The 24,959-nt window shown below is 44.2% G+C and overlaps 3 protein-coding genes across 4 annotated transcripts; 1 reads left to right on the top strand and 2 right to left on the bottom strand.

Moving 5' to 3' along the window:
- Window positions 1–185: 185 nt before the first annotated feature.
- Window positions 186–14,188, bottom strand: zc3h13 (zinc finger CCCH-type containing 13). Its single transcript, XM_039793073.1, has 20 exons — window positions 13,858–14,188; window positions 12,832–13,008; window positions 12,478–12,581; window positions 12,048–12,162; window positions 11,687–11,798; window positions 11,403–11,569; window positions 11,034–11,182; window positions 10,652–10,852; window positions 10,373–10,540; window positions 9,849–10,192; window positions 8,891–9,385; window positions 8,439–8,687; window positions 7,521–8,049; window positions 7,123–7,235; window positions 5,006–6,232; window positions 4,179–4,850; window positions 3,927–4,070; window positions 2,753–2,953; window positions 2,349–2,512; window positions 186–2,179 (listed from the first exon to the last, which is right to left on the bottom strand). Exons 2-20 carry the CDS (start codon window positions 12,997–12,999, stop codon window positions 1,979–1,981), a joined length of 5,523 nt encoding a protein of 1,840 aa, XP_039649007.1. The 5' UTR covers window positions 13,000–13,008; window positions 13,858–14,188; the 3' UTR covers window positions 186–1,978.
- A 3,464-nt stretch (window positions 14,189–17,652) lies between these two features.
- Window positions 17,653–20,761, bottom strand: cpb2 (carboxypeptidase B2 (plasma)). Of its 2 annotated transcripts, XM_039793071.1 has the most exons (11): window positions 20,639–20,761; window positions 20,005–20,080; window positions 19,790–19,914; window positions 19,606–19,714; window positions 19,301–19,402; window positions 18,972–19,076; window positions 18,759–18,869; window positions 18,565–18,655; window positions 18,255–18,457; window positions 18,024–18,108; window positions 17,653–17,934 (listed from the first exon to the last, which is right to left on the bottom strand). In XM_039793071.1, exons 1-11 carry the CDS (start codon window positions 20,713–20,715, stop codon window positions 17,729–17,731), a joined length of 1,290 nt encoding a protein of 429 aa, XP_039649005.1. In that variant the 5' UTR covers window positions 20,716–20,761; the 3' UTR covers window positions 17,653–17,728. The 2 variants fall into 2 exon arrangements, with proteins under 2 accessions (XP_039649005.1, XP_039649006.1); XM_039793072.1 differs by lacking the exons at window positions 19,606–19,714; window positions 19,790–19,914.
- A 290-nt stretch (window positions 20,762–21,051) lies between these two features.
- alg11 (ALG11 alpha-1,2-mannosyltransferase) lies at window positions 21,052–24,645 on the top strand. Its single transcript, XM_039793070.1, has 5 exons — window positions 21,052–21,181; window positions 22,011–22,232; window positions 22,558–22,929; window positions 23,061–23,626; window positions 23,708–24,645. The coding sequence occupies exons 1-5, from the start codon at window positions 21,135–21,137 to the stop codon at window positions 23,989–23,991; spliced, it is 1,491 nt and encodes a 496-aa protein (XP_039649004.1). The 5' UTR covers window positions 21,052–21,134; the 3' UTR covers window positions 23,992–24,645.
- Window positions 24,646–24,959: the final 314 nt, after the last annotated feature.

Here is a 24,959-nt window from a genome sequence, read left to right as displayed (position 1 = left end):
CATAGAATGTGGTATGCAGTAATGATCTGTTTTCCTCTTGAACAATGTCAGTTGCCCTTTGTGTGGTATTCTTGTGAATTAGGTAATCACATGTGAAATCAGCCATTGCAATTGTATGACACACACATAATTAATTATACAAGGCTTTGGACATGTTTAAGACAGAGGATAAGAAGAGGCATTCACAATATAAAAGATCTTTTATTTTGAGTTAGGCTTATGAGGTCTACAACCAGCTGAGACACCTCTATCTTGTCTTAGTCTTTATCAAACCTCAAAAATAATGCCCAAAAGCTTTAATTTAAACACCATTGTAAAAATTATAAAATTGTGTATTTACACCATCAGACTTGCTGTCAAAGTTTAGGATAAAAAAACTAAAGTGTTTGTGGTTATATGTAAACTTCAGTACTTACCTCTAAATGCAAAAGCTTGGATCTAGTGGCTGTCCTCATAGCTCACTGTGGTAATTTAATGTGATAAACTTCCACTACATTTTAATTCCTTCAGGTCCCCAGTTGTCCTTATCTGGCAAAATGTCATTACAATGTAAAAATGTCATTCTACATTTATTTTTACAGTAAAAAAAAAACAACAACCTTAAACCAGATATCATTACTTGCACATCTCAAAGTTGACCTTGATCCTTAGACAAAATAAATATGTAGTAGTAAAAATGTTTTCCAACAGCTCAAAGATCTGACTAAAAGATAGCAGGTTACACCAGAGCCCAATCGCTCCGTGTCTGTAATGTCACTCAGATTTCAAGTCACAGTTGCATGCCCTGGAGAAGGTGCCATGTTGAATCCAGGGCTCTATAAGATAACAGCCTTTCTTCCCCCCATTCTTATGTTCTTTAAGCATTTTTGTGCAACACTGAAGCTGGTTTGTCCATTGAATATGTGTCCAAGCACTCACAGCATGCACGACCTGCTCTTTTCAAGTGTCACTTGTTGAACTAAGAGTGTTGATACAACCACATCCCAGAGGTTCAGTTTATCCACCTGTACAAGTCTTTTTATTGGGACTCTGGACGGTCAACCACTGGAACACATAAAGGGGACGTGTTCATATGATTTATCCTTTTAGTCATTTCTTTATCTAAGCAGTCTAGTGTTTTTTTTCCTATTGGCAACATTTTGGCTCCTTTTTGGATGGTTTGGGCTGGTGAATGTTAAGGAGAAGACTTCCACATGGCAGTATTGGAGATCTGGTACTCTGCAGTCTATAGTGTGCTCAGCAATCACTTCAGTTCATTTCAGGGAGACATTGCCAAACCATTCAAACAAACACATCAAGCAAAAAAGCAATAATGTTTACAACGACTAACAGTTATAACAAATTACATTCAATGAAGGAATAGTTTGGCAGTGCTTATTCATGAAAAACGTTCATTCAAGTCCCTGCAGGATGTTTCAGTGTTGTTGGTCAGTAACACTCTGCAGCAAATGCTATAGATTTGCACTGCAGATATTTTGTAATATGATGTCAACAAAAATAGTAATAACATCAAGTGTCATATTAAAAGGCTGAACACTCACTTCATACAAAGCAAAAGACCCGTCACAAAAATCAACATCTAAGCATTTTAATGCACAGTCGTAGTAACCAATGCACAATATACGAAATCAAAACAGTCATTTGAAATTGGTTAGGCAGATGAAACTGACTATTAAAAAGCTGCTCTAAAACATTGTAATGCACAAAACAAAAACATGAAGTCATTTTAGGTGTGTTTTATGCTTCTCATACATGGTTCATTACAAACCTCCATAGGCTAGAATGTCCAGTAGTCTATGGCACGGGACTTGCAGATCATCAAAAACATGTAAAGCATTACTGAGTAAGATTCACAATTTTGCTGTTTTCCTTTATTTCCTCCCACGACTAAAAAGGCTACGTATGAAATGGAATGGGACAGAGTCAGAGAGTTAGACGTGTTCACTTTCATGTGTTTGACTCATTAAACCCATTTCTTTCAGGACACACACACCTCAGGCTGTGCTGTGCTGAGCTTACTACCACCAGCTGGAGCGACCTCGGCTGCCAGTGCTGACCCGCTTTCGGACCTTTCTGGGCCCGAGGCCTGGCCAGCCATGGTCCTTCTGAAGAGACGCATGCTCATCTGCAGCAGCTCGTTGTCTACCACGGGCGTAGTGGGGTACTGCTTGGTTTGGCCCTGAAGAAGGAGAAGTACATTTGAAAACCCATCTCTCTTAACAACGCAGGTCTAAGGTCAGAATATGGAAATGACGTCCAGAGAAGCTGCTGAGAATATAGTTGAGATCGACACAAAGTAACTGCAGTATTAAAATTCGTTGTCCTGCCAGTGATTGGATGACATCTACCTTGTCATTCTTCAACAGCTGCCGGCGGATGGCGAAGTCCCTGCGGGCACACAGGGCCTTGCAACAGGGCCCGAGGTTTCTCAGTAAACCTGCCCTCTCCACCCGCCTGTTCATGGCTGCCATATTCAGGGCCCCAAGGTCATGCTCAAACAGCTTGTCAGCATCTAGCAGGACAGTGTTGACAAAGTTTTAGACAAATTGATCACAAAAAAAAACAGACTAAACTCAATTAAACTAAACATTTCATTCTAGATAAAGAAAAATACATGCTGTACATTAATGTCTGTTGTCATGATCCACATCATAAATTGTGATCAAAATGTTGCTGATTTAAATAATAAAATCATGTTACAAAAAGAACAAGCATCGATGTTAAATGCTGCTGAAGATGTCAAAACTCTCACCTTTGGGGTCGTCCAGCTCGGACTTGCACACCTCTCTGACTTGCTCCAGGAGCTCAGGCCCTGCAAGTCGCTTGGAGATGCCCGCCCTAAGAAGCACGGCCCCTGGGGTGAACCGGAGCAAAGCTGCCCCTGCTGCCCGGGGTTCCGGCTTCTGTTTGGGCATCAGGCTGGACCAGTCCACATCAATGACATCCAGAGGACCTGTCGACACATGGCATTGTTGAGGTTACTTTTTATTTAGTTATTTTTATTTTAAAAAACATTTTATTTGATTTAAAAAAGCATTAAAGCGCCCATATTATGCTCATTTTCAGGTTCATAACTGTATTTTAAGGTTGTACCAGAATAGGTTTACATGGTTTAATTTTAAAAAAAAAACACCATATTGTTGTTGTACTGCACAGCTCTCTCTCACTGCTGCAGATCCTCTTTTCACCTGGTTTCTGTTTTAGCTACAGAGTGAGACCTCTTTTCATCTTCTTCTGTACTATCTTTGATTGCACTCGCACATGCTCAGTAGCTCAGATGTAGAGCATGTCAGCTAGCTAACTCTAGAGACAGTAAAAGAAAGCCTGTTTCTCCAACTTTGGTCAGTTACAAGGCAGGATTAGCTGGGAGACTTCTAAATGAGGGCGCACATGTAAGTAGTTCTTTTGTAGATTATGGTGAACTTGTGTGTGTTGTAGCAGTGCTTTGCTATTGAGAACGACGTAGCAAGCTAGCGTTAGCATGCTAACGCTAACGCTACGAGCTAACTGTTGTGGTTAGCCAGCTCATTTCGGACTGTGACGTCACAGTCCGAGGCCGATTTTGAACAGCTCACTAGGAGACTGAAAGCAGGACACATTCAGAAACCGTATCTCACTCAAAACAGCATGGATGGATTTTTTTCAAAGTTTGTGTGTGGAAGCACCAGAGACACAAAAGAACACCCCAAATCCCAGAAAAAGTGTTTTTTTCATAATATGGGCACTTTAAATTATATAATTAATTTCAAGATCTCTTAGATGTCAGTAAAACATTTCCTGAGATGTTCGAATAGTTATAGAATGGAACCAATCAATCCCTCATGCAGAGGAAAACTAACTTTTTTTTCAAATTTAAAAAAGGATGGATAACAGAAATGAATTTCCACATAGATATTCTCCATAAATAAGGAGGTATTTCCTAGTACCTGTAATTTTTTCATCGTCTTGCTGATCCTCTTTTTTCTGGCTGTCAGCCAGAATTTCATCCAGCTCATCATCACTGATTGGTTCATACTCCTCTCCCACAGATGCGACTGACTGGCCTTCATCTTCTTTGCCGTCATCGTCTCCTGAGAACACAGCACATAAAAGATTCCTTTGAATCTGCGCTGGAAATTTGGAAAGTGACATAAAACAAAAAATAATAAAAAATTTGCAATTTATGTCGATCTTCTTACCGTCGATGCTCTCTGTCTTCTCCAGCTCCCGCTGCTCTCCCATGAGATGGTGACTGTTGCTCGGTTTCTCCGGCTCTGGAGGGCTGAAGGCTTCTCTTGGCAGCAGAGGCTCATAGTCACCCCTCTCCTGTCTCATCATGTCCACTCGCAGGTCTCCTCTCATATCGCCCCTCAGGTCTCCTCGTCCCGGGACCCTGGGGTCCCCGTGAGGCGGTAGATCCATCATCATCATCATCCTCTCCCTCTCTCGATCGCCACCTCGGTCACCTCTACTGTCTCTCTCCCTCTCTCTCTCCCGCTCCCGTTCGTGCTGCTGGATGAGTCCTTCAGGGAGTAAGCGTTCCCTGTCCCTGATATCCCGCTCCCTCAGGAGAGGTTCCCGGCCTGGACGCATCAGTAGGGGCTCCCGTACCCTGCTAGGCCAGTCCCTGGGTTCGGGCTCCCAGTCTCTCTGCTGTTGTAGGGGCTGCTGGAGGAGCAGGGGCTGCTGCTGGGGCTGCGGCGGCAGCGGCTGAGGCCGGAGGTCCTTTCGGTCTCGTTCCCGCTCAAACGGCTCCCTGTCTCTCTCCCGCTCGCGACTGTCGTAGGAGCCGGCGCGGGACATGGACCTGGCCTGCCTCTCAGAGTCGGGAGAGCTGCGCCTGGAGCTGAGGCTGCGGGAATCCTGTCGGTCTGTAAAACAGAGACAGATATAAGTCAGGCTGGGATCAGAGTTGGGCGTTTTAATTAAGCATGATCCCGGTATCAGAGATTACAAAAAGTTGATGGTAATGTGAATAGATGTTCATGTTCAGCAATGTAGTGTCAAGATGATGAGCGTTACCTACCTGAGGAGGTGCTGCGGCTGGGCTCTCCTCTCCTCAACTGGTCGATTCGAGACTTTCTCTCGGCCACCGGAGGGTCATTCACGACCGGCCTGTCTCTCTCCCGTTCTCTCTCCCTTTCCCTCTCTCGGTCCCGTGAGTTGGCGCCCTGCAGCCTGCCACGGCGGGCTCGTGGACCTTGCGGGTCATCTCGATGGGCTGACTCGTTGGAGGGTGATCGCAGGCGTCTGGAGGACGCGCGGCTCTGGTTGCTTCCCATGCTGCTGCTGCGCGTCTGCTCCGGGGGAAGTTTGCGGAGCATGGGCTGGGACATGAGGGGCTGCGGAGTTGGCAGCAGCATCGAAGGATCTTGGGGGAGCAGAGGGGCGATGGGAGAAGGGTTGCACCGCTCCCTGTCCCTGCCCACCCGGAGACCGACCCCTCTCTTAAGAGGCTCAGCAGGAGTCCTCTCAGCAGGAGCCAGTGGAGCTTGCGTTTCCAGCGGCGCTCCTCGGTCTGTGACCTCCTCATCTGACCAGTCACTGAAATGGTCCATTTTGGTCAGAGGAGATGGCTCTGCGTTGCCTCCAGTACTGCGATGATCAGGCCTCATTGAGGGTGGTGGCGTCCGGGGACCTCTCTTCCTCTTATTATGTGGCTGGGGGGCAGATGAGTCCTCATCAGACACATCGGATTCTCGTGACCGTTTCCTCTTTCGTTCAAGCACCTTCTTCTTGGCTACTTTCCTGGGTGAGAGTATGGGTGAAGGGCCATCTGCAGGACCGCTGGCTGGGGGTTCGGGGTTGAAACGATCTCCTGCACCAGCCAGGCTGTTGCCACTGCCAATCTCCTCTTCTTTGCGACCCTTCTTGAAGCCCTTCCTCTGCGACTTTGTCTTCTTTTTGCCCTCCTCGTGGGACTGGGAGCCAGCGGTGTCTCGGTCTTCGCTGCCAGGTGCGAGGGCTGGAGGAGGGGGAGGCGGCGTAGACTCTCGTTGCTCTCTGCCTCGGCTACGGGAGTCAGATGGGGCGTCTGCAAGGTGTTCTCGTCTGTCGCCTCCTCTAATCCGTTCCGCACGAGGCTCCAGGTCCTCGTGGCGGCTGCGCGTTTCCCTTTTGTCCCCGGCACCTCTGCGCTCCTCATCCTTCCAGTGGCTGGGCTTCTCATCAGCTGGAGCAGGCCTCAGCGGAGAACGCAACAAGGGCTCCTGGGGCCGCACCACCTGGCTCAGCAGACGATTTTTGTCAGCACCTGCACGTGAATGATCACATAAACGACACTCAGTACTTTTTAAGCATTAAAGCCATCAGTCAAATAGCAGCTTTGACAACAGACTGCTTCTCTGTGCCATTTGTGGGCTAACAGTTGAGGCTTTTCATTGGGAGGCATTTGCCATAACACAATTAACAGTGCATTTACAGAGTTTTCCCTGGGTTTTTAGGAGCGTTGACGGTGCATAAGACATCATACGCTCATTTGCATATTGGTGACGCAATGGCTCAATTATTTGCATAAAGCTTAGTGCTTGTCGGTTGGAGCTAGGGAGAGGTCACTAAAGCAAAACTTGGGAGAAGTGGCCTGTCACTAAAATGAGAATAGCTGGCCCACCTTAACCCTTGTGTTGACTTTGGGTCAAATAGACCCGTTTTCAATTTTTGTTTTATATCCCAAAATATGGGACGTAGAAATAAGCGCTGAAAATGTGTAGAAGAAAAAATGTAACAATTTAAAACGTTGGAAAAAGAAAAAAACAAACTGAAAAAAGGCGTTAAAAACGGCGCGTGCCTGTGACACTGTTTTGCACCAGTGTACACGAACCATCCCGCGGCACATGTGCAGAAGACAACGAGCAGACGCCTGTGCTGTGTCGTCTCTTCCAGATGCTCTCCACGTTGTTTTAACGTTCGTACGCTGTCCACTGTAGAATGTTAGCAAATACACTAAGCCGTATAATGGCAGGGAAAAGCCTGCATTTAACAGAGTGTATTTCCGGTATACATAAAAAGGTGCATTCCATACTAAACAGGAGTGTGTCCTTTCAAAAAGAATTTCCCTACTGTCCAATGGAGGCGGACACACTGGGCTGGGGAGGAGGGGCTGTGGGAGGGGCTTGGCCTGCCCTCGGCCAATCAGACGCTCACTTTTCTCTTCCGCGCTGTTGTAGCCGTCGCTGTCTGCCGGACTGAGGTCCCGAGTTGCTCGCTTGGGAGAGGCTCGGGGGCTCGGGCTGCTCTCCACCCTGGGCCTCTTACGACTAACGGGAGAAAAGAGGAGAGTTATTACAAACATTGGTTTTAAATAAATATCACACTCATGGCTACGCAACTATTTGGAGAACTGTAGGTTTCATCGGGTTTCAAGGGACAAAATGGCTTTTGAATTTTTGAGGGTAAAGCCTGGGGTTCCACAGGGCTCGCCATTTATAGAAGTGTACAGTGTAAGCCTGTACAGTTTGTATACTGTGGTAGCGTACAGAAGAGGCAAAGAAAACATGATATTGATGAAAACGTGAGAATAAGTTGAGAAGGCGGATACATGCCTTGTCTTGCGGTCGTCCCGTGTTTCTCTAACGGGCCGGTCGTCATCTCTCCTCTCCCGCCTTTCATCTCTTCCCCTTTCTCGCTCCTCCCATTCTCGCTGCCTCTCTCGCTCCCGCAGCTCCCTCTGCTCCCGCTCTCTCTCCCTCTCCCTCTCGCGCTCCTTCCTCTCCCTCTCTCGCTCCCTCTCCCGTTCCTCCCTTTCCCTCTCCCGCTCCTCGCGCTCCTTTTCCCTCTCTCGCTCCCTCTCCCGCTCTCTCTCCCTCTCCCGTTCCCGCTCCCTGACCCGCTCCCTCTCCCTCTCGGCCTCTTTCTCTCGCTCCTTTTCCCTCTCTCGCTCTCGGTCCTTCTCCTTTTCCTTCTCCTTCTCCCTCTCTCTCTCCCGCTCCCTTTCCCTCTCACGCTCCCGGTCACGGGTCCTGTCATCGCGCCTCTCTTCTGTTCGATCGGTCCTGCGCTCCTCTCTCCTCTCCTCCCTCTCAGACTCCTCGGATCTCCCCTGGTGTCTATTTGGTGAGGCTGCTCGTTGATCTGGGAAAACAGAAAGTTCAAAAGCTTAGCCAAACAAATATAAAATAAAAACAAATCATACAATACACTGTACATTAGGGCTGCTAGATTTACAAAAATCATAATCACAATTATTTTGGCCAATATTGAAATCAAGATTACCCCTTGTCTTTTGGAAAGATGCTGTATTTATTTAACAGTGAAAACTGTTCCATTTCCCTTAATACTTTTCCCGCTTGAACATTTATTTTTTTCATTTAGAACAAAAGACAAAAGAGTTTATGCAAAGTCTAATGTGCAAAATAATTTTTTTCTGATTAATCTGTTTTTATAATCATTAGGATCCAAAATTGTAATTGCGATTGATATTTTGATTTTGATAGAGCAAAAAAAAAAACACAACCACCCACCTCTCTCTCGGTTGTCTCTGCGATCCCGCTCTCCGTGCCCTCCTCTCCTGTCGTATGAGGAGTCTCGGGCGTGCTCGCCTCTCCTGTCGCCCTCATAGCGATCTCGGTCTGAACCCCTCTCAGAGCTTCTTTCGGTTGCACTGCGATCGGTGCTCCTCTCCGCGCTCCGTTCGCGCACCGCGCTACTCCGTGGATCCCAGTTGTCATGGCTGCTTTCCAGTTGGGAACCCCGGGAGTTTCTGTTTGAGCCTGAAAGGAGATAAAAGATTGTTTCAAAAAAGGGAATTAAAAAAAAAAAGTAAAAGAAAAGGTACAATGGTTAGACAGTAGATATAGAGCACAGTATTGTGCTGTAAGCATCAGCTAAGAAGCTCCTTGTCACTAAACATTTTTCCTATGGCCACAAATAAAAAGCTATGGAAATGAAGGCTAAATGTAATGTCAGTTCTTGCCTTTATCAGATGTTTCATTACCACGCCCTCTCCCTCGTCCGTTCCTCTCAACTCTGTCAGTCCTGTTCTCCGTCCTTCCATCAGCACGCCCTCCATCTTCGCGCCCATGACCTCTCCCATAACTCCTGTCATCCTGAGCCGGTTCCTCCTTCCTGTGGGTGTCTGTTCTCTCCCTCTCTCTCTCCTTTTCTCGCTCTCTGTCCTTCTCCCTTTCCCTGTCCCGGTCCCTCTCTCGTTCCCGTTCGCGGTCACGGCGCTCCAGCGACTCTCGACTGGAGCGAGTCTCCGTCCTGCTCTCTCTGGAGTCCTTTACGTCCCGGTTGTCTCGGTGGTCGCGGGAGTCTCGGGCCGTTTCCCTTCCTCGGTCGCGAGCGTCCCGTCTCTCACGAGCGTCTCTGGTGTCCCGGTCGTCGCGAGCGTCCCGTGATGAGACCTGTTCAGAGTCATAGTCCCGGTCGTCGCGGACGCTGTCCTTCTCTCGCTTGCTGCGGCTTTCTGTTTATAAGAGAAGCACAAAGCTTAACAACTGATGAAAAAGGGGGAGGAAAAATTATTACTTGATTATAAAAAGTGTTGCCACTTAGTTTTCTTTTAATTATTTCTGCACAAAATTTGTATGTAAATCTAAATAATGACTGGGGTTATGCACAATACTGTATATATTAGGCCAAGTTTAATTATTCAAGTTTTTATTTTTTACTCTGAGAACTCCCTACTCACAGAGACTGATAATGCATGCTGTAGTTTTAAATTCTTCCAAAAGAGCCCAAATCCAAAGAGCATGATTTGTTAAAAAATAAATAATAATATGAAAATGACCATTATTTTATAACTTTACAGTGCCAAAATCACTGGTGGTGTGGACTTCACACTCAAAAGCATTTGTTACAAATGTGCTAAATAAAAATAAACAGACATAAGAGAAAAAAGAAAACAAAGTGCTAGAACATAAAGTTACCATCTCTGCGCTCGTGTCTGCGTTCCTGAGCAGGCGGACTCCTCTCTCTTTCACCCCGGCTCCTCTCGCGGCCCCTGGAGCGCCGCTGGCTGGGGCTCGATCGGTCAGATCGGCGGTGGGGTGAGGCGGGGTCATGGGAGGCAGGAGGCGATCGGGAGCGCCGGGAGCTCGGAGGGGAGGAGGCGGAGGCCGCGGCCGCGGTGCTCCGGTGGTAGGTAAGAGAGGACGAGCGGCGCCGGCGGGGAGATGAAGAGTGCCGCTGGGCAGAGGAGCCAGAGTGAGAGGAGGGCGAGTGGTGGCGGGGAGGAGTGGGGGTGCGATGGTGGCGGGGAGGATTGGGAGACCTGCGGTGACAAAGGACGGTTATTTCCTGCTATTTATTGACTGAACTACACGGTTATGATCATTACCAAATAATACCAAAGACCTGGCACATTAGTTTTGTCAAGTGGTCGTCAAGGAGTTGTGGAGCGATTAAAGCCTTGAGCAAGAAAACCGTTGCTCGGTGGCCCACGTGTGCTGACCTGCGGTGAGGGGAGGCCAGTACGGGCGTCTTATTGGACGAAGCTTTAGGAGAGGTGGATTTCTTCCTGGCTGGAGGTGAAGTGCCCCTAAAGGGAGATGACACGCTAACGGAACGCTCCTCTGAAGTCACTGACCGCTTTGCCTTGTGGGAGCTGTCCGATCGGTCCCTATAAACAACACGGGTATGTTCAAAAAGAGGATGCCTTGCACAAAAGACCACCAGAAACACGAAGAAGAACAGCCATCTCTAATGGGGAATACGTCATTTCTTGGTTTACCTGCGTTTCTCCTTCTTCTCTTTGTGTTTTTCTGCATCTCGCCCCCGATCTTTCGCTTCCTTCAGCTTCTCCTCAGACTTCTCCTTGTTTTTGTGCTTGCCTTTGTGTTTCTTCCCCATCACAGGAATGTCCAGAGGGACTGGGGGAGGAGGACTGGGGGTACGGGGCCCTTTCTTCTTACTGTGGCTCCCTTTTGAAGGCCTGGTTGGAAGAGGACAGAAAACATCTGTCATATCTTTCTCAAATATAATAAAAAGGTATAATTCTTAATCAGCTCTTGTTTCCCAAATGGCCCAACTTTCCCCAAAATGTCACTAAAGTCTGTTGAGTTTATAAGACATTCTGGTGACTAAAACAAAAAGCGCCCCCCCCAGACTCCTACCTGGTAGATTCTGAAACAGGTGAGGACAGTGGTGCCTTCTTTTCCTTCTTCCCAGAGCCTGGGCCTTTGGTTGCACTTTTGTGTTTGGGGGATCCAGTGGACTTCCTGGCTGAGGGTGAATCTTTATTGCTTAACGGCTCTGGGGAGGCCTGAGGGACACAGATCACAGAGCAGGTTCAAATTCAAATCAGATCTCCTCCTACAGACAGCAACTTCAGCGCGGGCAATGAGCTGTTCTGGAGGCAGAGATACTTTAGAAAACACTTTCAGGCTGAATACTAAAAATGATTCTCCTCTTTGAAATCCCACCCAAAAAAATAAATAAATAAAATAAATTAAAAAAAAAAAAGATACAAACTAGTCACCTACCTTCGGTATGGCGGTGGCTCTTGTTTTGGTGGGGGCCTCATCTTTCTTGATGAACATCTCCTCCCTCTTGTCCAAGTTTTCCTGCTCCAATTTCATCAGCTCACGTTGAATCTTCTGGCGCTTCATCTCTAGTGATAACTCGTAGTCGTAGTCACCGATATCGGAGTCTTAAAGGCAGACAAAAAAACAAAAAAAAAACAGAGGCGGTCATAAATTAAAATCAAACAGATATTTACAACTACTTTAGGTCCCTCGTCTATAAAACTTGAACATAACAAGCTAACCTTCACGATTGGTTTCCCACTCTGTGGGCTCTTCTTCACTGGCTGGGGTGCGCTCCTTTGTAATCTTGATATCCTCCTTTTCCCTGTGTCGGCCTCTGGAGGAGTCTCTCTGCTGTAGGTGGATAAACACATGCACAGAGATGTTAGAATGACATCTACATGTTGCACCACTTACTGTGCTTATCCATGTGTTGTGGTTCCAGGTTTAAAACAATTATTCACATTTCAATTCATTTTCAGATTCAGTGTTAGCGGTGGCCTTTTCCTCGATTTTAGAACCATCCATCATTTACACATTTGCCAATACATTATATTTCCAAAAAAAAAGAAAAGGTAGAGACTAAAGGAGCACGAAACTCACCTTCGCTGTGGGGGATGTGGGCTCGTCTAGGTCTCGCTTCACGTTTTCTGGGTCAACATCCTGTCTTTTATTCTTCATCCTCTCCCGCAGATCACCTGTGGGTCTCTCGGCTGACCTGCTCCACACACACACACACACACACACACACACACACACACACACACACACACACACACACACACACACACACACACACACACACACACACACACACACACACACACAAAAAAAAAAAAAAAAAAAAAAAAAAACACGTTACGTGTCAATAATCTGATGCTATAGATAAGCAATTTGTTATGTTGTGGACATAACTACCAAAAAACAGCAATAACTAATACAAAAAAAGGAATCATGGGTACCAAGTCATGAAACCATCTACCTAAATTATCACATAGAAATCCTGAGTGCCAAATTAAACAAGCCATCTTACCGACTAAAGCTAAATCCTTTGCCTCGTGGCTGAGTTCCATGTGTGTAGCGACAAGTGTTGCCGTAACTGCAATTACCGGTCTTCAGCCAATTTCTACAGTGACTCTGAAAGACACATACAAATGAGCCTGATGGGATAATGCAACATCCACTAAAATGAGACAAACATCACAGTAGGAATACTAGGAGGATATTGAGTTCAGTATAGAACACAAGACATATTTGATCAGACTACTAAAAAAAAGCAGCTCGCACTTAAAAAAGGGGTCCCTAAGTGAGGTACTGGATCACTAACTCTGCAACAGGAGCACAGGTTTGTCCCATGGAAAGATTTTGCACTATAGGATATACATACATCAGCAGCATTACTCCCAGTGCTGGGGCCGAGTCTTTCAAACACACTGGGCCGGCGGGAGGGGGCGGCGGGGTTGCTGGTGCTGCTGGTCGTGGTGCTGCTGCTGCTGCTGCTATCAGATATGGTTTTTGAATTCTCCACTGTTACCTTCCGCCTGATCTTGGACATTCTGCAGGACTGGAAACATGACAAACAATGCTTGATGAAATGTAATACTACACACACACACACACACACACACACACACACACACACACACAGACAGGAATGTTAAATAAGTACTTGTATATAAAAAGTTAATGGACTAATGGAATAAACTGCGAGCAGAATAAATCGGTCACATACTTGCTGCTGAGGGAGATTAATAACGGTTATCGATCCAAAGCTTATCCAAGGATATATGTAGTACACGGTTTGGATCAAATGACAGTAAAAACTATTTCATAAAACGTCCATCAAAACGTCTTTGCGGGTTTGACTAACGTTACACTCCCATTTGCACTGTCAGACCTGAATTCATTCATTCATTCATTCATTCCGAGTGCAGAGCTACAGATTTTAGCACCCTTAATCGGGACTCATGAAACTATTTGAATCTAGCAACCTTCTTGAGTTATTGTAATCTAACATTTGGCTGCCTGCAGTTCTCCTGTAGGTAGCAACATATGCAAAACATAAACAGATGCAAATGGCTTGGCCTGTTGTCGGTGCAGTGAGCAGTCGTGCATGCTTGCTTAGCTAACGTAACGTAAAGTTCCTAGCTAACTACACGACTTTAATGCCATTGTTTAAGCATTTTACATGAATACGTGTGTATGTGAGACTACAATGTTTAGCCGGTTAATGACGTTAATTATACGGCGTGCCTTGTGCGGGGAAAAGAAACAAGCGAATAGATGCTAATTCTAAAGTTAGTTAATCAAAGAGCTAGCTAATGACTTCATGCTTTTAGCGCTAGGCCTTCAAACCACCGTCAGTAGCGTGCCTGTTACATATTGTGTAGAGGAACAAAAAAAGCCGTCTCACCCAAGATATTAATTCGGCGTCGCATCTACTTTAGTCCAGGTAGTGGATTCAGCACTTGTAGAAATAACAAGGCTTATTCTTTAAAATCAAAGGCAGAAACTGCCCTGGATGCCTTCATATTGGCGGAGGGTGTGCATCATAAATGCCCCTGTTCTTCTTCTGTGGTTTGTAGAGGCCGTTTGTACTCCAGGGTGTTGCATTGCCGCTGCCATTCACATTCTTTGCGCTTTTGCTTATCGTACTGCTCGCTGTGGACATATCATCACATGTCTCTTCCGAAAAGATTATTTCATAAAACCCTTGCAATATACTCTTTGCTTTTCTTATTGTGTTAAAGTTTTCACCGGAAATGCTTGTAGTTACTCTTTGTGACCATCAGAGGGCAGTAACATTGATGCTAAACATGACAACAGCCCATGGGGTCGTCAACGTTTTTTAAGCCAAGGACCCCAAAAGAGAGACGGAGCAGGGACCACCTACTACATATATTGTCTAAAATTAAGTTGCATATTAAACTGGGCCCACAATAACGTGTAGGGCGGCCTAACGCCTTTTTTTTTGCATAGAATACTAACCTATTACAGTAAAGTAAGCTAACAATTGTTGCTATTATTTTATAAATCATGTTTTAATGTTACACATAGGCCTACATGTGGCACAGACGCACAGTGAATGATTAACTATCTCTGGGTGGCTACCTTACCTATAGGCCAGTAAGCAGTGGAGATTCATATTTGCTAATAATATGTTAATCATCTTAAGACTTTAATTTTCAAAAAAACTTTAAAAAAAATTAACAATTATTTGGAGGCCCCCTGCATTGACTCTGAGGACCCCCTAGGGGTCCCGGACCCTCTGTTGAAGATCCCTGTTTCATAGGAATGCTGCACACTTTCTTGGGTCAGCGATCATAGAAGCACTTCCAGTTCATTTAATACTTTGCACTTCATATTGCATTAATTAAAGTTGTTAAGAATACAATCCAGTAGGTGTGCATTTGTGTCTCATGGCAAGGGTCTGTGCATGTTGGGAATACTGTAAGTGTTGGTGATGTGAATGTGCAAACCCTACCAGTGTCAACTAATGAATGATTTATAAATAAATCATTTTTGTTTTTCTGCTATACTTGTGTTGTTTAGCGCTATTTGTGGTAACTCTGTTTGTACCTTTTACCATTACATCATATGATTGATTAAGACAATGACAATGAGACAAAGTTGTACGAAGTATTTTGGTCACTTTTTATTCACATGCATATTTATAAAGACAGGAAACACAACAACTCTGCAGTTTCAGACATTATTCACATAAACACTAAAACTTCTACCAGAAAGGTAGGATGAAAACCATTTTAAAACTGATCTAGACATCCCAACCAGATCACAAAGCCTATTTATCATAATATTATGATCAATGGTGTCAAAAGCAGATGAAAGGTTCAATAGGACCAAAACTGTATATTCCTTAGAGTCAGCAGACATCATAATATCACTAGAAACTTTAAGTAATGCAGTTTCTGTAGAATGCTTTTTACGGAAACCAGAGATTTTGTCAAAGAAAGGAAAAGGGTGAGTTGCTCTGCTACAACTTTTTCTAGGATTTTTGACATAAATGGAAATTTGGATATTGACCTGTAGCTCTTAGGTTGTAGTGGAGCCTAACAGGGCTGATATGTCATCTAGACAAGGAAAAGTGACAATAAATAAATTAAGGCATTTTTTCTTTGCAAGGTGTGGAATTTCAACAGGTGGAGACAAAGGACCCTCACCGAGTCGTCAGAGGGGCCTGAAATCAGGCACTTAGTCATCCAGACAAGGAAACCTGATGTTTGTTAAATCTGGGTATGTTTTCTCATTGGTGCTCCACATGTCCAACACATTGTCAGCCGTTGGAGGACTTGGAGGAAGTGGAACTTCATGAGGCAACAGGTTGGGACGCTTTGGATCAGTGTCGCCATCCAGAGAACATAACCCAACGTTTTTTAAATCTGGGTACGTCTTCTCATCAGTGCTCCACATGTCCAACACATCGTCAGCAGGCGGAAGACTTGGATGCAGTGGAATCTGAGCCAGGAGGCTGAGGGGTATCAAACTAAGACCTTTATCATCCAGAGAAGGAAACCATATGTCAGGAAAATCTGGGTACTTCTTCTCATGAGCGTCTCTCATTCCCAACACATCGTCAACAGGTGGAGGACTTGGAGGCAGAGGAATCTCAGCCAGCAGGTTGAGGGGCATCCAATTAAGACATTTATCATCCAGAGAAAATCTGTCAGAAAAATCTGGATACTTCTTCTCATGAAAGTGTCTCAAGGCGGTTAGACACCAACCAGACGGCCAACCGTCGACAGAAAAGCCTTCCAAAGACCGGTAAGGAATCGGTGTAGTATACGCATTAGCGCCGCCTTCTGCTTCGGAGGTTGAATCAGAGGAATAAAAAAATCCTAATAATAAAATATTAAATAAAAAATTAGCTGCTCAACACAGGCTACACTAAACTGATGACAATAAAAATAAATACATTTTGTCTTCCACTAATGTCTAATGCATTTCAGACCATTTGCCCCAAAAAGAATTAGTGATGGGAATAGCAGAGGACACCTGGGACAAAGGTCGGAAATATGTTAATATGTGCTCCCTTAATGCCAGACACTGTTTGATCCAGTTCAAAATTTTGCACAGGTTGCATTATTCAAAGGTGAAGTTACATAAAATCTTCCCAGATGTGTCCCCAATTTGTGAAAAGTGTAACCAAGCGGATGCAGATTTACTACATAGTTATGCACTATGTCCTAAGCTACAGGAATTCTGGGTGGCAATATTTCCGTTCTATTTACAGGTTTTTAAAGTTCAAATAAGACCGGATCCACTTTGGGTTATACTGGGTGCATCAGAACACTCTAAAAAACTACAGACCGCACAGCTCCATCTCCTGTCCTATGGCCTCCTCTGCGCAAAGAAACATATTCTTTTGCTCTGGAAAGATAAAGAGGTACTTAGAGGTAATTATATCCTTAGTGATAGGCTGGAGGAGTTACTATGCAGGCATTAGTCTTTAGCACATCTAAGTGGCACTATGTTAGGGTGGGAACGGGTGGGTGGGCACTGTCAAGTTGCTCCTGATTTATTTTTAATTTTATTAATTTTTATGTAATTTTTTTTGTGTGGTTGTTGTTATTGTTTTCAATTACTTGTATACCTATGTTGTTGTTTTATTTTGTCTGTCTGTTGGTGTTATTCGTGTAATGCTGGGCCTTTATGGCTTTGTACGGTTTGTCTTTTGGTTCGGTATTTCAAAAGAAGCAGGATTTCCGTTCCACAACAACTGCATTACTGTTTTTCTTATGCTTCATAATCAGTTGCAGAGTATGAGGGCGTGCCACGCTAGCAGCTAGTTGAGCATCATAATGTGTGTTCCAAAGTGACGCACGTTTGTCTCTGAAGTAAAGGCTGGACTACAACAGAGCTGTTTGGAGCAGTTTGTGAACAGTGTTTTCTGTTGGAGATGGTAACTCCCTTTGGCGTGGACTTTGGGCTTTTTCACTTTGTAAACCTATAACATGCACAAAAAAGATATATATCACAATAAAGGAATTGAAAAAAGCGGAAAAGCATAATATAAACACTTTAATATTGATATCTCAAAGAACAATAACAATGATTATTATTATCTGTGTGGTGTATGCATGATGATGTAGTTTTCATTGGAACAACTTTCCATGTAAGTGTGACACGCTATTACCATATGTGCTCAGTAAGTAATAATAAACAGAAAAAAGACATTCAACTTAATCTGTAACTTTAATCAGTTTAATCTTTTTTGTTTACAGCTTTTATGTCTTTACGCTTTGATGTGTAACTGCTCAGAGGGTTTAAGGATGACTTGTTGGAGCTTGTGTTTTCTCTATAACCTTGAGAGCAATGGTCTTCACAGCAATCAGAGCTTCATTGCAGGCCCTGGAAATGAGAGATGGTGGCAGGAGGAAGCCATAACGCCCACGGTCCTGGAGCTCAAATGTGAAGGAGTATTTGATGCCAAGGTTGTACGCCCAATCATCAGAACCACCAGGAGCCAAGTCTGGAGAACAGACAAGGACATTCATGTGTACTTTGTGAGTGACTGAATCAAGTCTTACTGATTTTGTTTTATAATGAAGCCCTACTTACATATTGTCTTTGCTCCAGAGCCATATTTGTAGGTGTTCCTGTAATATCGTCGGATTGCCTGGGCAGCTTCTTGAGCCATCTCAAGCTTTTAGAACAATTTACAGTTTCTGTGTTATCTCAAGTGACATGCAGAATAAAGTCTCCAAATACTCTGGAGCTGAATAGGAAAGGACTCACATAAAACGCCTCTGAAGTGTGGAAAACTTGTAAGCTATAACTGTCACCACTCACCAGGTCTTTGTGGTTCTCTGCTTCATCTAAGGTGCAGGAGTATGGGAAGAGAAGCATCTGAGAGTAGGAGTGGATGCTGAGGTAGAACTGAACTGAGTCCTTGTGACTGCGCAGGAAGTTGGCCACGGCCTGCGACTCTGGTTCTGACTCAGGGAACGCACCGCAGTAGATCTCAGTGCAGGGCTCATCAGAGGCTCCCTCCGCTGGAAGACACACAATCCCATTACCTTATAGATCCTACATATATGGAAGAAAGAGTTCAATGTGGTAATCAATAAGGAGGGCGCTGTAATGTCAGAGGAAGACCTACTGCACCAGTTGGCATCAAAGTTTCTGTTGAGGTCGACCCCGATGCAGTTGCTGCTCTTGCTGACGGAGCGGTTCTTCCTCCACATCCTGTTCTGAGACAAAAACATAAAACAGGGGCAAATCACAAATCCAGTTGGAATCGCTTTCTTTACAACTGCTCAAGCACTTAACAATACACAAAATATGTATTCTTACTGTTGTCCATGTGTACTGGTATCCATCAGGGTTCATAACAGGCAGGATGTAGACATCCATGTTGTCCAAGATGCGAGTAATGTCTTGGTTTAGCTTGTAAAATGACAGAGACTTTCCAAGAAAGGACATTGATTTTAGTGCTAGACCTGTGTGAAAATCATAAAAAAAAACAAGGCATTCCCACCCTATCGATACTTCAATAAATATACTCACATTTTGTACAAACCATAAGCAGAAAGCATGAGAGATCCACTCTCTGGCATGGATACCACAGTCAATCCACATTGCCTTCTTATTCGGCCTGTTATTTACAGACAACTGAGAAAGACAGACTTCATTTAAAGTGTGAGGGAAAAAAACAATCTAATTTCTCTCATAGGTCAGCTTAATGAATAGAAAACAAAAGTCTCAGAACACTTTTCAACAAAAAATACTTCTAAAGAGAAAAAATAATAATGCTAATTAATCTGTGAAGAATGTCTGCGAAAAAAACACATCTTAATCATCATTACTGCAGCTTAGGAGGTGATGGATGAGTGTACCTTCAGAACGTAGAGCGGTCGCTTCTCATATGAGGAGCCAATGAGAATGGCTTTGACCATGTTGGGGTTGTCCTGTTGGGTCCTGTTTATCCAATGATAGATCTACAATGGAGACAGTGTGTTTGGATGTAAACTGTGATACATCCATTAAGCGAAGTCCATCAATACACTAGTGGTCTTGGAATAAAGTCTGTGTGTGAAGCTTAAACTGTTCAATTTGTTGAATTAGCACCTCTCTGACATGAAATCAACCAAAACTAAATGTTATGAAGCTGGAATCTGATAGTTATTGATGAAAAGCATACATCCTCCAAACTGTGATATCTCTCGTAGAAAGTTGAGCTGCTTCGTGGGTCAGTGGAGTCGTTTCTCGTCTGCATTTCAATCAACTCGTTGGTGTTGGCCAATAACACCCTACAGTAAACATACAAGTAAATAACAAAACCTTCAAACTAATTGCAGAACTATGTTTTCAGACCAGCACCATACCCATGTGTTATGGCATGTTTCTGCAGCAGATCCTTGACAGTCTCTGAGCTGTTTGCAGGAACAAACAGGTGGACCTCAGTTTCTTCTTTGATGTACTGAGGTGAAACAGGCTGCCATAAAGCTGTCTGGGAGAAAGTATGTAACATACTGTAATGATAAACAGAGAGTGTAAAAAACAAAGGAGCGCAATCACTGATGAAGAATCTAATTTCTACCTCATATTGAGTGGAAACATTCTTCAAGATGTCCACTTGTTCCTGTGTTTTGGGGGTGATTGATATAATTTGGTCTCTAAATAAAAAGCAAACAGGACATCAGTAAGATACATAGTGAATGATGATGCAGACACCTATGGGTCAATCAGAAACAAACAAATGTCTTAATGTTTTCACCTGTAGGCCTATTATAGACAGTGCCAGAATGAATAAATGTAAGGTGGTGTTAACATTACATGTCATTTAGCTGACGCTTTTATCCAAAGCAACTTACTATTGCTATATAGGCCTACATCAGAGGTCGCACGCCTCTGGAGCAACTAGGGGTTAAGTGTCTTGCTCAGGGACACATTGGTTGATGTATTGCAGTGGGAATCAAACCCAGATCTCCCACACCAAAGGCCTGGGTCACATCCACTGCACCATCACCACCCAATTTTCATCACCAATTTTCAGAAGCTTTCTTAAAATTGTGTCACAGAGTTTGCATCTGTGTTCAGGCACGACAACATACATGGTACGAGCGTGTGTGTGTGTGTTTGCACAAGTGTGTCATAATCTATTTTCTTTGTGGAAAACAGTTACCTCATAGATAACAAATGAACACAGTTGCTTGACATTTCAATCAACTTACTGCGTTTCTGTGCAGCGTCCTGTCTTCAGGAGCTGGTCCAAATTCATTAAAACAAACAAAATGAAAAGAGTCTTCATGATGTCAGAATCCAGACTGGAAATGATAGGGTTTTGTTTAAACCATGGGGACAGGGACACATTATTGATTTAAACTGTGTTTATTTAGAAGTTAAACATTATTTTTTTGAGGGCATAGATCAGCCATCATGGCTGACAGGCAGCAGATATATGTCAATGGCAGCAGCTAGTATATTGCTGGTGCTATAGTGTTAGCAGCTACAGTTAAAATATTTGTATCATTTACAAAATGCCTAAATTAATGCAAGCTATACAACACGACTCTTCATCAATACAAGTTGTAAAAGTCAGTGGAGTTATAATACCTCCTCGCCGACAGGCGGCGCCAGATAAATATGAACAACAGTTGGACAAACGGAGGAGGAAAGTGACAACTTGGAAGGGAAGGGAGGTTGTGTTGTGAAATTGATCTTGGCAAGATGTCGGTCCACGATCAATTGGTCCTCTGTTTGTGTGAATTAACCAGGTAAGATATATTAGGTCATAAACCGAGTATTAAAAAATTACAAGATTTCAATTTTGAAAGAGCTTGTTTCATGTAATTGGCTGCTGCTACGGTAACGTTTGTAACGTTAACGTTAGCTATTAATACCAGCAATGCTACGTTAACATTTTGACGAGCTTTCAGGTGATTTAGTTAACGTGAAAGCTAGCTAATGCGTTGGTTGTGGTTTTTAGGTAAATACAACGCTGTGTTTCCTGTTTGTTTAACGTTACTACAACTAACCTAAGTGTTGCCATGAAGAACAAGCTCTTTACTAAATGACTCCTATGTAGGCAGCCGTTTGGGCAGTGGACAGGAACGTTACAGTGTGTAGTCTAGTTATATATGTGGCAATAGGGAATATTCCTTTAAACCTGAGCTTATTATGACTATATGCATGCGTTATGTATGTGTATAAGGCTAGTTAAGTAGTAAATTTTGATAAGTTACAATGTCACAACAACAAGTTGGGGCTTTGTAAATTATAGAGTGTGGTCTAGACCTACTCTATCTGTAAAGTGTCTCGAGATAACCTATGTTATGATTTGATACTATAAATAAAATTGAATTGAACTTGGTTACACCTAAGCTTTTGATGTAGCCTAATGTTGGCCTTTAATCTTTCTAGTATTTCATTATGACTCTGGAACAGTCTTCTGCAAAGTCAGAAGCCAAATCTGTGCACGCCTTTAAACCCCCTCCCTAAAGGCCCATTGTAACTTTTATTTGAAAAGTGCCATATACATAAAATAAGCAACTTGCTTGCTAATTCCATATACCTAAATGTGCTGTGTCTCTGCATGTGTTTCAGGCTGCTGTGGAAGTTGCTGCTGCCCCTGTTGTTTCTGTGTGTGCTGCTGATCGCCGTCCTGGTCCTGCTGGTGCTGGCTGTGCGCTTCTGGCTTCAGAGCAGCAGGAACGCTCGGCGGGCGAGGGATGGCCGTCCCACGGTTGCCTTCTTCCACCCCTACTGCAATGCTGGTGGTGGGGGAGAGAGGGTGCTCTGGTGTGCTATCAGGGCACTGCAGCGCAGGTAAAGCTGATTGATACATTCGTTATAGTTTATAGTGTCTACTTTTCCTAACTTGTGTGCTTACTAGTTACTGATTTACTGCATTTTCCAATATGTAGTCACAGTCTTTTCAAAACTGTGTCTTTTAGTCCTTGGGTAGATTTTTCCTTTTTTGACAGCATTATATGCATTATATAAAGAGTGAACTAGCTTGAAGAGGGACTGAATCAGACCTGAGTCGAGAGGGGAAATAAGTCAGGTATACAATCAAAACGATGCAATGCTTAATGGCATCAACATACCTTCTGCTTATGCGAAATCTTAACTGAAATCTACATCTGCACAGGTACGTGGACATCAACTTTGTGGTGTACACGGGGGACCTGGGTGTGACGGGACAGCAGATCCTGGATGGGGCGCGCCGTCGTTTCAACATCGTGCTCCCCCGCCCGGTTCAGTTTGTGTTCCTGAGGCACCGGCTGCTTGTGGAGCCCGGCCTGTTTCCTCACTTCACCCTGCTGGGACAGAGTGTGGGCTCGGTCTTCCTGGGATGGGAGGCGCTGACGGAGTTTGTCCCAGACCTTTACATCGACTCCATGGGCTACACCTTCACTCTGCCCCTGTTCCGCTACTTGGGAGGCTGCAGAGTGGGGAGTTACGTTCACTACCCCACCATCAGCACTGACATGCTGTCTGTAGTGAGAGAGAGGAACCCCAGGTAATTACTGTGTGTCAAATGGCTGTGTTGAGAACACATCATACAGGGACTTTTTTATGTTCTATTTATTTCCTCTTTTTTTTATTACTAAAACCTGCTGCTTGCTAACCCTTCAAATAATAATGTCCTAGGTTCAACAACCCTGACTACGTCTCCAACAGTCTGTTCCTGAGCGCCTTTAAGGTGGTCTATTACTGCCTGCTTGCCATGTTCTACGGCATGGCAGGCTCCTGCAGCGACCTCATCATGGTCAACTCCTCCTGGACCCTCAATCATATCCTGTCACTGTGGCGCGCTCCCAACCGCACCAGTGTGGTCTACCCACCCTGCGACGTCAGCGCGTTCTTGGATGTGCCGCTGGAGGAGGATGGGGACAAGAAGTGCCACTCGATCGTTTCTATTGGGCAGTTCAGGCCGGAGAAGGACCACCGGCTGCAGATAACCGCTTTCAAAAAGGTGTTGGACAGGAGGAGGGAGGGGGCGGGGGGCAGGGAGGCACTGAAGCTGGTTCTGATTGGTGGATGCAGGAACCAGGAAGACGAGGATAGGGTGCTCATGTTGAGGGGGCTGTGCCAGGAGTTGGGTGTGGCCGACAGGGTGCAGTTTAAACTGAACGTACCCTTCGAGGAGCTGAAAAGAGAGATGGGAGAAGCCACCATCGGACTCCATACCATGTGGAATGAACACTTTGGAATAGGTAACTAATCTGTCTGATGTTGTTTAGATTGTCTAATTTATTTTTGATGATATTAAAAGTGCTTCTTTTATCCCCCTCTAGGCATCGTGGAGTGTATGGCAGCAGGGAAGGTCATTCTGGCGCACAAGTCCGGCGGTCCCCAGCTGGACATTGTGGTGCCTTTCGAGGGAGGCCAGACAGGCTTCCTGGCTGATGACGAGGACAGTTACGCGGAAGCCATAGAGAGGATCCTGGCGCTGCCGCCCGCCAGCCGGCTACACATCAGACGCAACGCACGTCAGTCCGTGGCTCGCTTCTCAGATCAGGAGTTTGACGCCTGCTTCCTCGCTGCTATGGAGCCACTGATGGGGACACTTGAACGATGAAAGGAGGACTCGTCGTTTGTGCGTTTGTGTATCTGTGCATGTACAGTTAACGTGATAGTGGCTATTTGACACTTTGAGCACCTTTTTACTTTGCGCTTCGGGCTGGATCTACACTGAAGGATTGGTGACAAAATCTGATTAAAACCGATGCAGCGATCACTCATGGGCTCACACAGAGGGCTGTTGAAATTCCCAACACTGCTCTTCTTCTTTTTACTGAAATAAATCAAGAAAGTTTCTGATCATTCTTATGAATGTATGAGTACAATTTAGGCCCTATAACGGACATGTTTGTAAGTTGAAATAAGGTACAGATATAATTTAATTCTTTAAAATATCAGATATTTGCCTAACATGGTTAGAGAGAATCCAGCTACAGAAAATGTTGTAGTTCTGTTCAAATTGTTTTTGTAAATACTAGATTATCCTGTGAAATGACAGTTCAAGCTGTTATCGCATTTTTACCAGACACATTCCTTTGTCAGTCGTGTCAGTTTAATTTAAAAGAGATGTATTATATTTAACATGGTGAAAATGGCTGAAGGGGAACAAACTAGTTTTTTTAGACACTGGAACTGGAATTCTCTACATGTCCAAAATGTAAGGTATTTTTGATATTGATGAGGAATGTAATAAAGATATGACGGGAGTGAGGTATTGTTTCATTGACGTAGTTTCTTGACCGATCGATTAATTGTTCTGGTCTATAAAATGTCTTGTCTGACCAACAGTCCAAAAGCCAAAGATAAAAAATTAACTATTGGAGAAGTAAACAAAGAAACGCAGCAAATATGTGAGTGAATATGTGAGCTGAAATAATTCATGAATATATATCAACAAAAAGATACATTACCAAAGTGATATATTGCTAAAAAAGGATTGCTGTTGACTCAGTGTCCTCCAGTGATAAGACCTCATCCGAATGAAATTTTGGCACAATGTATTAATAATTCTTACCGTAGTGCTCA

The sequence above is a fragment of the Perca fluviatilis genome, chromosome 24 (genome assembly GCF_010015445.1).
Source record: "Perca fluviatilis chromosome 24, GENO_Pfluv_1.0, whole genome shotgun sequence".
Taxonomy (NCBI): Eukaryota; Metazoa; Chordata; class Actinopteri; order Perciformes; family Percidae; genus Perca; species Perca fluviatilis.
Note: the sequence above shows the minus strand (reverse complement) of the source record. Positions and strands in the feature narration are given on the sequence as shown.

Coding starts and splice junctions, on each gene's coding strand:
- zc3h13 (XM_039793073.1), bottom strand. CDS start 12,999: ATGTCCAAGATCAGGCGGAAGGTAACAGTGGAGAATTCAAAAACCATA. Junction 9,386..9,848: donor CAGACACGAGCGCAGAGATG/GTAACTTTATGT, acceptor TCTTATAAACAG/AAAGCCGCAGCAAGCGAGAG. Junction 8,050..8,438: donor CAGAGACAACCGAGAGAGAG/GTGGGTGGTTGT, acceptor CTGTTTTCCCAG/ATCAACGAGCAGCCTCACCA.
- cpb2 (XM_039793071.1), bottom strand. CDS start 20,715: ATGAAGACTCTTTTCATTTTGTTTGTTTTAATGAATTTGGACCAGCTC. Junction 19,715..19,789: donor AAACATGCCATAACACATGG/GTATGGTGCTGG, acceptor TGTTTACTGTAG/GGTGTTATTGGCCAACACCA. Junction 17,935..18,023: donor CTCTGGAGCAAAGACAATAT/GTAAGTAGGGCT, acceptor TCTGTTCTCCAG/ACTTGGCTCCTGGTGGTTCT.
- alg11 (XM_039793070.1), top strand. CDS start 21,135: ATGTCGGTCCACGATCAATTGGTCCTCTGTTTGTGTGAATTAACCAG. Junction 22,930..23,060: donor GTGAGAGAGAGGAACCCCAG/GTAATTACTGTG, acceptor ATAATGTCCTAG/GTTCAACAACCCTGACTACG. Junction 23,627..23,707: donor GAATGAACACTTTGGAATAG/GTAACTAATCTG, acceptor ATCCCCCTCTAG/GCATCGTGGAGTGTATGGCA.